At 35.8% G+C, this 12276-nt stretch overlaps 1 protein-coding gene across 1 annotated transcript in view; it reads right to left on the bottom strand.

Moving 5' to 3' along the window:
• Nucleotides 1–3945: 3945 nt before the first annotated feature.
• The window catches only part of SHISA9 (shisa family member 9), a 1225124-nt gene continuing 1216793 nt past the window's right edge, over nt 3946–12276 (bottom strand). Inside the window, exon 4 of the mRNA XM_089669418.1 lies at nt 3946–10980. Coding sequence (XP_089525544.1) covers nt 10445–10980 — 536 coding nt within the window. The 3' untranslated portion in view covers nt 3946–10444. The remainder of the gene's footprint in view (nt 10981–12276) is intronic.

Raw genomic sequence — 12276 nt, 5'->3', positions numbered from 1 at the left:
GCTTTTGGCTACCTTTGCAATAATTGATTGGCAATAGAAGTTTGTTACCATTCTTTGAGCAGTTGCACTAAATGGGTGTTCTGTTCCAGAAATTACTATACCCGTCTGATTTGATTGAGGCCAGGGCAATTATACTTAGATTGCAATGTATTCCACAAATACAAATATAGACACTGTTAACTATAATACTAACATTTATAGGTAAAGTTGATCCAGGGAATATCCAATTGCCTCTTGGGGGATCAGTAAGGAATTTTTTTCCCAGCAGTAGCAAATTGTATTGTGCTTTGCTGGGGGTTTTTTTGCCTTCCTCTGGATCAACTGTGGGTATAGGATTATAACTTTTTTTTTTCTATGGTTGAACTGGATGGACTTTTGTCTTTTTTCAGCCAGACTAACTATGTAACTATGTAGGCATATAGATGCAAAAACTGCTTCTATCATCCTCACTTACTTTTTTAAAACATATTTCATAAAAAAAACAATTATTTTGAATTTGTACTCCTATCTCTCAACAGTTCAACAATTGTAGTTATAATCACACTATGTGGTATCAATATAGCTAGAAGACCATAGAATGTTTATGTCTTCATTACTCCTATACTAGGCAGTGCCCAAGGTCCTTCCCCCATTAAAGCAGTAGTAAAGCTCAAGAATAAGCAAACAATGGGCCCCTGCAGGTTTATGACAGACTTACCTTTACACAGAGTCCTCCAGCACAGCACTGTCATGGATTCCCGGAGCTGTCATCTTTACCCGTATAAATGACAGGGAGAGCCCTCAGCTACAGCATGGAGCTCTGAAGGTCTGGCACGATATGCTGACCCTTCAGAGCGCAAGCACTGGTGACATCACTGGCTGCATGTTATGTGAATATCTCCTAAACAGTGCAAGTTTGGGAGATATTCACTGTAACTACAGGTAAGCCTTATTATAGGCTTACCTGTAGGTACAAGTTCTAAAGTGGACTTTACTTCCACTTTAAGGGACTCTAGACCTTCACTTTGTTGCAGAAAATTCTTTGAGCATCCTTATTTGGTTATAGGACTCTTATGGCCAGAAGGATGTAAGTTGTATTAGGTACTCCAGTGGATATATTTCACCTTTATTTGTAAATTGTTGGGATTTTTTGTTATCTTGCTCATTTTTAAAGTAGTATTTTGGGTTAACCATAACTAATCTTAGAAATACTCCCCCCCCCCCCCCCGCCTTCCTAACACCTATGCTTACTAATCTGTGTAAGAAAGATGAATATACTCACCTATTTTCATTCCTCTCCAGGCTGGTCATTTGATCCAGCTCCTCTGTGTCAGTCTGCAGGGAAGACAAAGGAGTGCTGACTACGAATAGGCCATTAAAGCCTGAGTGACATCACCACTCCAGGCTTTACCAATCATTGTCGATCATCTGACTGGACTGGAGAAGTATGAAAATAGGTAAGAATACATATCTTTTGTACACAACCTACCATGCATATGTGTTAGGAAGAGGGAGGGAGTGTTTTTAAGATTAGTTAGGGTTAACCCAGAAATCTACTTTAGGCAAATTTATTATTGTGAATGGGTAAATTACACCTGTAGAAGTTAAAGTTTTACACATTTCTCAGAGAGAAGGGAGAATATGACTCTACCAAAAACTAGTAAAAAAAGTTTTGGGCTTGACATAGATACTCATAAAGTTCTGTGAAAGCCACAATCTGGGACAGTAATGTGGGTCCTTAACTGAAAATTAGGTTCTACTCAATGACCACCAAAGAAAGCAAAAGCATAGTGTGTAGTTTAGTTTGTCACATCCTGCTATACACTGAATCTTCTATAGTTCAACCAACAATTTTCCGCAGTAAGATAAAATGTCGTGTTTGTATTTGGCGTTGGGCTCATATAGCAGTTATGCAACATTTGGTAAGGTGTGGATGGTTTCTTAACAGGCTACCTCAGCACAGATTGTGCAACCAAAGCACTCCCTTGCCCTTTCTGCAAGTGTTTAATGAAACCTTACAAGCAGTGGACCACTGTGTGAACATGCGCTTAGCTGGTTTGCTGACTACATGGCAAAACATCTCAAAAGATGATAAATTCTTATAGACACTCTTTACATTGTGATTGGAAAAGCTGCCAAGCACAGGCCAAAGCAAGTTGGGCTCAGACAGTTTCGTAAGTAGAACTTCAGCTGCAGTTCCTGCATAAAATGTATTACTGTTATTAATGAATGTGGTGAAATTTCACTTTGCAAAGAATACCCAAACACATGCAAGAAAAATAAAAAACACAGCATTTTGCATGTAATTAGATGATGGAACTCAACCTCATTCACTAAGCTCTGTGGGAAATTCTCTTGCAATGTACAAATTCCTTTGCAAAGTGAACAGTCCATTTGCCTTTAGTAAATAAAACCCCATGGTGCCCCCTTTAGATAAGTTTAAAGCCTACATTTAGCTATTAAAATTAAAACATAAAAATTAGCACAGGGGACATAACTTACAGTTAGAATGATGTGTCCCTTGTGTTGATTCTTCTCTTTAAAGTAGAAATCTTCCTTTGCCCCCCCCCCCTTCCCACTGCTGCCATCTTCCAGTGTGATGGGGGTTAATACAGCTAAGGGGCTTCCAGGATCTCTCATCAAGAGAGCACGACTATGCCTACCCTTTCCTGCTAGATCCATAATTCATACAAGCTGTACTACACCATGTATTGACACAGGATCACTGAATGAGGGATGTGCTGATGATTGATAGTTATGCCCCATCTATTCACATATCCTATGCCTGGCAGAAAAGGGTAGGCATAGTCATGTTCTCTTGATGAAAGCTCCTGACAGCGCCTTAGCTGTATTAACCCCCAATGCACCAGACATTTACGGCAATCGGGGAAGGGAGATAGGGAAGAGGGACTGAAAGGAGAAAACTCAACATAAGGGACACTTCAAATTACCTGTAAGATTTAGCACTTTTACTGACTTTTATAATTTAATTTGTTAGCAAAACATGGGGTTTTACAGTACATGTGCAGAAATAGAGAGAATGCTGGAGTAAAGAAATTTTGAAGAATTCAGGATTATGGGGAGAGGCTCAGCTCCCTCACCGAGGCCATAGTTTTATCCCTAATGCATAGCCACATAAATACTGTATATACTGTACTTACATTAATGATCATTAATATTGCATACAATGAATTACCAGAATTCATTGAATTAACATAGATTTAATTGGTTAAACATAAATATAATATAATGTAATATTTGTCAAATAATAATAATTGTGAATTTGTAATTTATGAGCAAATATAGAAACAGCTGGTGTTACAATCACAACAGACACTTTGTTTGGGAGATGCCTGCACTGCTACACGGCTGAGTAAATATATTGCTGTGTCAGCATAAACACTCACAGTATGAATTACAAAATTTGCTGATTATTGAAAATTGGAAAAAAGGGCTATTTGCTCATGGAAAACAGTAGTATTTTATTTTTCAGATGTATGAAATAAGATGGTTGCAGTAGGTGGCAGTTGCAGTTTTCTTTCCTTCAAGTTTTGTTTTTAAATAAACTTTTGTTCATAAAATTGTAGCCTTGTGTATTAGTTCACAAGTTACTGGCCACCAGTGACATCATTGGTTCCTGTTGAACCAAATATCGTTTAAGTCAGCTGACATGCATGGATTCTTACACAAAAAAAGGATTTTTATTGGATTCCCATTAAAACAAAACATGTAAGTAATAAGATGAATGTAATATTTTAGTGTAATACATTACTCACAGGTCAAGTAATATTATTAGTAAAAAGCTTTTATATTTTATCTTTCAAATTGAGAGAATGGATTCATAGTGAGACTAGACTGTAGGTGAATGGGACTAGATGCAGGTGAATACTGCATCTGTTATGTTTTATTAATGTTATATTGACATATATACATATATATATATATATATATATATATTTTGTTAAGGAGTCTATTATAGATATATTTTTAGATTGAACTAGAGGAGATCATTAACACAATTCTATTGTAGTGATTTAATTTACAATATAATTACCATAATTCTATTGTAGTGGTTTTCTGCTAAGTTTTGTTATGGAAAAAAATGAAAAAGATATATATATATATATATATATATACATATACAAACAAAAATATACTGCATCTGACTACTGTACTGGCCTTGTGGCCAGAAGCACTGGTATATTCACCACATAATGCTGTCATCACATGGTGCCAGACTATGTTGATTTTCCTAATCTTTCGAGATCCAGGAGTCATAACCATTTTTGCAACGGATGTAATATACAATCTTCCTGGATGTAAAACTCTGTTTGTAGGAAACAACTAGGCCAGATGGTGAGAAAGAAAATGTGCATTGGAGATGAACAGAAGAGTTATTTTGTGCTGTCAGAATACAGCATATCATACAACTGATATATACTACAATTTAATACAGATTATAGGAAAAGAAGCTTATTTATAGATGCACCATATTTCCAGGAAAATTATTTTTTAATTAAGATAACTGAACATTAGCATTCTCATTTGTTGAACTTTTGTCTTGATGTGATAGATAAGCATTCAATTCAGTTTATTTAATATAAGTAGCAATGAATGATTGAATATAAATATAAAACGATAACTACTGATCTGAATATTGTTTTTGATAATTGGGCAGTAAGGTACTTCATTGCAAGCAATATTAAGCATTCACGATAGTCAGAACTTGCTTGTTTGAAAAAGATATACTAAAATGCTCAAACATCTATGCAGCTCTTCAACTGCATTTTTCGGCATAAAAAAGAGAACAATACTTTCACTGTGTTTTATGTAACTCAGTTGAGGGCGAACATCCTCAGTGAGTTTGGCAGTGTACCTGTGTGGACAATGATGCATAGATCACTCAAAACCTATCATTAATACTGAGAAATCTTTCTCTCTGAGGGCACACATCCTAAACTACAATTTCAACAGATTTAAATGACTAATGGGCTGTATAATGGTACAAAAGCAACATATTGCTCAGAAGACATCAGTAAGACAATAATTGGTTCTAACTAGTAAGGTATAAATATTTTTTTGCTATATCATTGTTAATATATTAGCACAGACAAGTGCATAATGCTATAGAACACAGAAACATACATCCCGACACCCGACTTCCATTAAGTCTATGAGCATTTTTGTTTATTTATTTTGCCTGAAGTAAATATTTGGGCTAAGTTTAAATCCATAAATTACAGGTAGATAGACATCAGGCAGTACTATCTGGGAATATCCCTCATAAAAAGAAGAAATATTTTCTGGGTAAATGCTTTCTTTGTATAGGTATTTCTGTGTCTTTTGCAGTTAGCATTTAGTTTATTACTGTTTTATTTAGAAAAAAATGTTACAGCTAAAATAATTTTTGCTAAACTGTTGCTAGAAATAGCCTAAAAAAGATTGAGGTTTTTGTTCTTACCATAGATCCCCAAATAAGATAAAATGGTCACACTTACTAGTGCTTACTAGTATTTTTAAATAGAGAAATGTATGTAGGTGTATTTATCCCGTTCACACCCCGCAGGTGCAATGCGTTACATATAAATGCAGCATGTCTACAATTTTTGCAGTGCAATACACCACAGTTCAGTGCATGTCACCACAGCACACCACAAGGTGCTGCATTGCACATAGTTTTCAGTAAAGATAACAAGTAAAAAGGTCAACAGTGCAATGAGTTGCAACACATCCCCTTCACAATGCACACCAGCGTACATTCATTTTATGTAGCATAACACATGTGCACTGATGTGAATGAGCTCTAAGACCCCAGAAAAATGTTGCAAGTGGGAGAGACGGACGCTGCATCAACCTCTCCAATTTGAGTGGTGGCCTCATCTGCTGCTCCAGCCACGCTCCCTGATGCATTTCACCCCATCTACTGGGGCTTGATCACAGAGACCTCAGGGAGCATGGCTGGAGCTGAAGCTGAGGCCCACACCGCTACTCACATTGGGGAGGTTGATACAGCATCCATGATTCCCACTTTCATTGTTATGAAACAATGTAAGGACGCCGGTTCCCATTCTCTGGCAGGGTTATTTCAAGTTTCCTTGCTTTGAGCAGCACTACAAGTTCACTTGACTATCCCAGTAAAACGTTGCTACAAACCTATAGAATAATCTAGGGACCCACAGACAGAGCACTTTGGGTCAACAGTACATAAAACAAGAGTAACTTGCAAATATAACACTGAATTTTCAGTGCCATATGATGGCTAAAAAGGAACTGCCACTCTTTTCTGGACTCATACCAAAAAGAATAAAGTCCAACTGCAATATTACAGCTTTCTAAGCTTATCATATGCTGCTGATAAGAACATTTGCTGAAAACAATCTTTATACTTGAAAGGTAGATTAAATCACAAGCTATATTCAACAGGCTTCAAATAGCCTGCATCTTTGCTTCTAATGGTGAAGCACGAATAGGGTGTGAAATTGGCTGATAATGACTTCTCATTTAATGTTTTTCTACTTACTTCTAGTCATCTAAAAATAAAGGATTTTATGAGCATCAAGAATATGAATAACACTGTCTCTGAAATACAAGATGGTGGAGTATCACCCGTACCAATGAATATTTGGTACGCAGTGTTTATTCATTTTTAGTTACTACATATTCCACACCTGCACAAGGGATTACCACTGGCAAATTTACTACTGAATATCAAAGAAGTGTCTTCCTAAAAAAAAAAAAAAAAAAACCTTTACATATGAATAAATATTGGCTTAAGTGCAGAATATGTTTTTTTTTAATGTCTCAGTATCTTATAACCACATTTATATCATATCCAAAGGCAGTGATACATTGAGACATCTGAGACATGGAGCCCTAAAATGAAATGCCCTCTTATAATATCAAGGCTGCACAGTCTTCAGTATTTACACACGTATGCAGTTTTGATAAACTGTATTGGATATTAGCTCCTAATTCACTGAAATATGATATACTTAGGTGAAAGGATGCAAACTTCAGAAATGTAATTTAATAATCAATGTAATATACATAGACGGGAACAATTATGCGTTTTCACCCAAGACTGATATTTGTATTCTATAAACATAGGATCAATACAGTACTGAATTGGAGTCAATACCAGATTATGAAATCACATTTGTATAATAAAAATTAAATCAATTAGGATTTGAAATTCTCAAGCAATAAGTGCTAATATATGTAATTACAAAACCAACACTGTATGCCAAAATACAAACTTGGACTTTGGACTTTTTAAAGAAGCAAAGCAATACAGTCAGACTTTGGACAGCCAGTGCAAGGGAACTGTAGAAATTCCAGTCCAGTCCAACCTTGTTGCCAATGTTCTGCTTCTTAGTATTAAAAATGTGAAAGCTGGACATACAGGAAGTACTGAGGTTTGAACTTGTTCTTAAGATTAGCACATTTTTATGGAAATTTAGAATTTTTTTTCCAATGCAGGTTGTCTATTTTAAATTTACCTAGTAATTATTTCATAAAACATAAAATATATAATACATGTCGCATTTTCTGTTTCTATACTACTCAATGAGCAAAGAAATTTGTGGATGTTAGCACAGCACTGCTTACAATAGTTGATAACCCTTTATCTTTACAAGGCAATAAAGCTCAGTGTGCAATCACACATGAAGACAGTCCTGTACTGGATTCACTACATAGATGGTGCAATTTTATAACTGGGGTTTTTTCATCTATGTAAGGATGCAGTCAGAATTTTACTTGACAAATGTAACACTTCCTAATAGCTTTCAAAGGAATGTTGTTGTATCAAGTTTTGTATTATAATGCTGGGTCTCATCTTACAACCTATGATTATCATAGGGGAGGTAATGTAATTGGGGTGAGGGTATTATGTATGTTTATACAAAAAAGTGACTATAATGCATCAACTTTTTCTACTATTAAGTAGAAAATACATTTGTAGTATAACTCCATTATTTACATTTGCAGCATAGTCCAAGATATATTATTTTGCAAGTATAAACCTTTTGCAAAATCTAGTTATTCGGCAATAATAAATTAACACACAATTGCCTCTGATTTACTATTTAAAGCTGAACTCCAGGAAAACTGCTAAATTCACAGATAAAATACATGTATGGACCTGCCACAGGATTTGTATTTCTGTCCATCCAGTCCTGAGATTTACACAGTCCTGGCATACAGCACTGCCCTGTCTGGCAGAACAGAAGACCTGTTTTTCTATGTTGCACTTAAGTAACACTTACATGTTTGTCCCCCTAGTTTGTGATTGGGCAGTGAAAAGAGCAGCAGAACATTAATGAGCTAATTTCTCTGTCCCTCTTCTATCAGTATGTTGCATGTTAGCATAACTGATCAGCTAGTAGCACTGCTTTGATTTTCCTTCTCTTATTTTGTTCTGTTGAAAAGGAAAATGCAAGATGTGGATACCAGGTCAAATTCAGATACTTGCACTAAATGTGTAAAACTCCTTAATTTAATAATCCCTTGCTTTCTAAAATCTATCCTCTAAAATTTCCCAGCACGGTGTCCCATCCCATTTCATAGCCAACAGTCACCACTTTGTAGGGCACTTAATCTGGGCTGTCACTGAAAGACTGGACCCCCACTAATGATCAGAGTGATTGCTGATCATGTAATCACTATGCCAGGTATGACATATTGGGCATATTCAGACTGGAGGGTTAAAAGACAAAACAAGCAATTAGCCTGAAGATAAGTACTACCATCTTTAGACTGCAAAGGGATCCTCAGTACCATTTCTTCAACAGTGTAACTGTCAGTTGCATTTCTTAAATATGTAATACATTAAAAAACTGAAAAAAATGTTTTTTAACATTTCTGCACATCTATCCACCTATAATAATAGATCATTTTATAGGTTAAAACAGTGTATCAAATAAAAGCCTCAGATGGCATTATAAGATATAAACATTATTCAGAGATGCACACTAATTATAAAGTTACTGTCAAATATTCCAGCCACATCCTAAATTTGACCTGGGCATCAGTGACCTCTGGTCACAAAGGAATAATGAATAAAGAGCTGCATTAATTTGTGCCTTTTATATCTGCCTGGAGTTCAGCTTTAGAACAGTTTTTGTTTTATTATTTAATTAGGAATGAATAAATCTCTTTCTTCCTTTGATAAAAAGAAGTAAGAGCAAAAAGTTAAATCATTGTATAGGCATTTTAACTGATGTGACACATGCAGTTACCTGATATTATGGATATGGTTTTGTTTCATTGTTATATGGTTGAATATCCATGAGATACCAGTAAACTGGGTATGTCAGATAACATAGCCCCCATGCAAACTGAAGCGAGCATTCACAAAACTATCCAAAAAGGTTATTTTTGAAGGTCTTTCCATTCCTTTTTTGCTGGACAAAACAAAAATATCGAAAGTCTAAGGCAAACATTACCTAAAAATTAAAAACAAAACATGACCCTAACACACTGCAAATATATTAAGCAGATATGCAAAACATTATTTAAATATTTTAAACATACTTTGAAACATATTACAAAGAAAAAGCTAGTACTCGGCAAAATGTAAAGAATTAAGCAGAAACATAAAAAGGATCAAACAAGACTTTTCATTGAACAATAGAAATACATTAAAGGCACCGCCCACTTTGTATGTTTCCAGTCGTAAGTGAAAATAGGCAAAACACTGAAGAATTTCTTAGTTGACAGTGCATATTATTTTTCCCCATCTGCCTATTGTTGGAACACCAGGAAAGGAAGAACACATGGATTATAATTTTTAAATCTTCCAAAAATCTTTCCCCAAAGAGGATTCCTTGTTTTTCTGTACTTTGTAGAAGGTTCACTTCTTTTTATTTTTCTTAATATATTCAAAGTTTTTTTTTTTTTTTAACAGTTTGGCACTTTCCACTAATAAGAAAGGCTCCATTCCCTTTTTGAAAATTGTATGTAACAGTCTTGTTAAGGTTCTTGACCTCATGTTGTTTTTTTCCTTTTTGTTTGGTTTTTTTTTTGCTTCTTATGGATGGAAAGACCTAAATTCCAATTGGTTTTCACAGATGTGCAAAGTGATCATAATGAGAATAATCATTCTCATAACAATTTGTTTCCCTTATTATTGTTTTCTTACAAAAATATTGGCCAATATGACTTCCAACTTAGTGTGTCCTCTTTGACAGGAATAAACATGTTGATTTTTGCAGAGATGAAGGCTCTTTTGTGCTACTTCTTATCATAAAATTTTCACTTCTATTTTTTTTTGTTTAAAAAAAGTGTAGGCAAAAGTATTTTTATTTCATTATCTTCACTGTGAAGTAAAAAATGTAATCCCTAATTGCATTCCTTGACAGTATTGCTAGACATATGAAACCCAATCTGTTCTTCTGCTGCATATGAGGACTTCCACGTATCTACCCTCAATAGTATGTATTCCAGTAGCATGGACTTTGTATTTTCAGACAGTTACTTCTGTTTTGCTGTTAGTTACAAAGTATGGCTGTGGAGGAACATAGTGCTGATTTTGAGACGGGTCATTTACAGACTCTACTGGGCAATGCTTTTTAGTTGCATAAGCTTGCCGCCGTAAAGAATGCTCACTGTGATCCCAGGTTTTGTAGTCTGGGTTGTATGATGAAGCCAGTGGATGATTATGTATTTTGTTGACTTTGGATTTCTGTCCATTTAATTTCAAAGTGCCACCCAATGTGCCACTCATTGTGCCACTATGTGTGCCAGGCAGTGTTCCACTACCCAGAGTGCCACCTAACGTACCACTCACTGAACCACCAAGTGTGCCTCCTACTGAACCACCAAGACTGCCTCCAATAGTGCCACCAAGGCTGCCACCCACTGTGCCTCCAAGAGTGCCAGCTTCTGGGCTGTAAGATCTTTCTTGATCCACCCGGACAGGATGTAAAGGTAGGCTTCCCTTTGCCGCAAGCTCAGCAAGGTGTCTTCGTTTTGAATAGAAGTCATCATTTCCCTTTTCAGCTGTGCAAGATGTAAATAAAACTGATTAGTAAATTGCATATACGCAAGTATAAAAAGGGTAAAGGACACAATGTTTTTAGAAACATTTTTGGGAATAATACTTAAAATACAATTATAACAGAGAATACTATAATAAAATGCAATAACACTATTATTTTATATGCACAAATTAACTATAATGTAAATATGGATGCCTATAGACAAAAGAGGACTTCCTTAATCTAGGCACAGTGGTCACTCTCCTTGGCCAGCTCCTGCATCAACACAAACCCTCTGTATTCGAGCTTTTCCTTTCTGAGGGGAAGGAAAGGATTGATTAGAACAGTGTTTCTCAACTCCAGTCCTCATGGACCCCCAACAGGTCATGTTTTCAGGATTTCCATTATTTTTCACAGGTGATTTGATCAGTTTCACTGCCTTAGTAATTACCACAGCTGTTTCACCTGAGGGAAATCCTGAAAACATGACCTGTTGGGGGTCCATGAGGACTGGAGTTGAGAAACACTGGATTAGAAGAACCAATTCACCTTGGAGAAAACAATAGCAATCTGGAACATGGAATGTAACCTTTTGTACCCTAGAAGTTTCAAGAAGGGCTGTCTCCAGGTACTCAGAGAAATATCCACAACAACAAAAATAGAAAAAAGCGCCAATCTATATGTGTCAAAGAAAAATATGTAAAACTTGTGTATAAAGCAGCAACACCCCACCAAAAATATAAATAATAAATTTGGCAAATTTAAACAATATATCATATAGGCATGCGCTAAAAATATACAACACCAAATAATTAAGTGTCCATATTAAACTGTGAAAGTCCAAAAAAAAAAAAAATCAATTTAAAATTCCATTGTGAACTGTGAATGATCCACCACCAAATTATTTAAATAAACTCACCAGAGCTAAATGCTGATCAGATTATAGACCAGCACCAGCGCTTGTGCTCTGGGAGCGTTGAAGGCAATGATTTCCAAATATTAGATGAAATAAGTAATCAGATCCTGATGATCAATAATGGCAGTCGGCATAAGGAACAGCATATCTCTATCAAAAGCAATACTCTGCAGCCAAAAGGTCTTATATTATATCCCTCCTTTCAACTCCATCTCTCCATAATATATAGGGTGCACTCAGGGACAAAAGAAAGAAATATTATGGTGCAATACGTTTTCATAAAAAGTATATATTTAATAGAATCTCCAATACACTCACAAGAAAGGTGTCCAGACAGACACCAGCTCAGGTGGTCGGATGATGGGCGGAGCCTAACCATGGCGGCTGAGGAGAGCCCGATGT

Source organism: Staurois parvus, unplaced genomic scaffold (assembly GCF_062004578.1).
Source record: "Staurois parvus isolate SC_StPar_1 unplaced genomic scaffold, SC_StPar_1.0 ptg000075l, whole genome shotgun sequence".
Classification (NCBI taxonomy): Eukaryota; Metazoa; Chordata; class Amphibia; order Anura; family Ranidae; genus Staurois; species Staurois parvus.
Note: the sequence above shows the minus strand (reverse complement) of the source record. Positions and strands in the feature narration are given on the sequence as shown.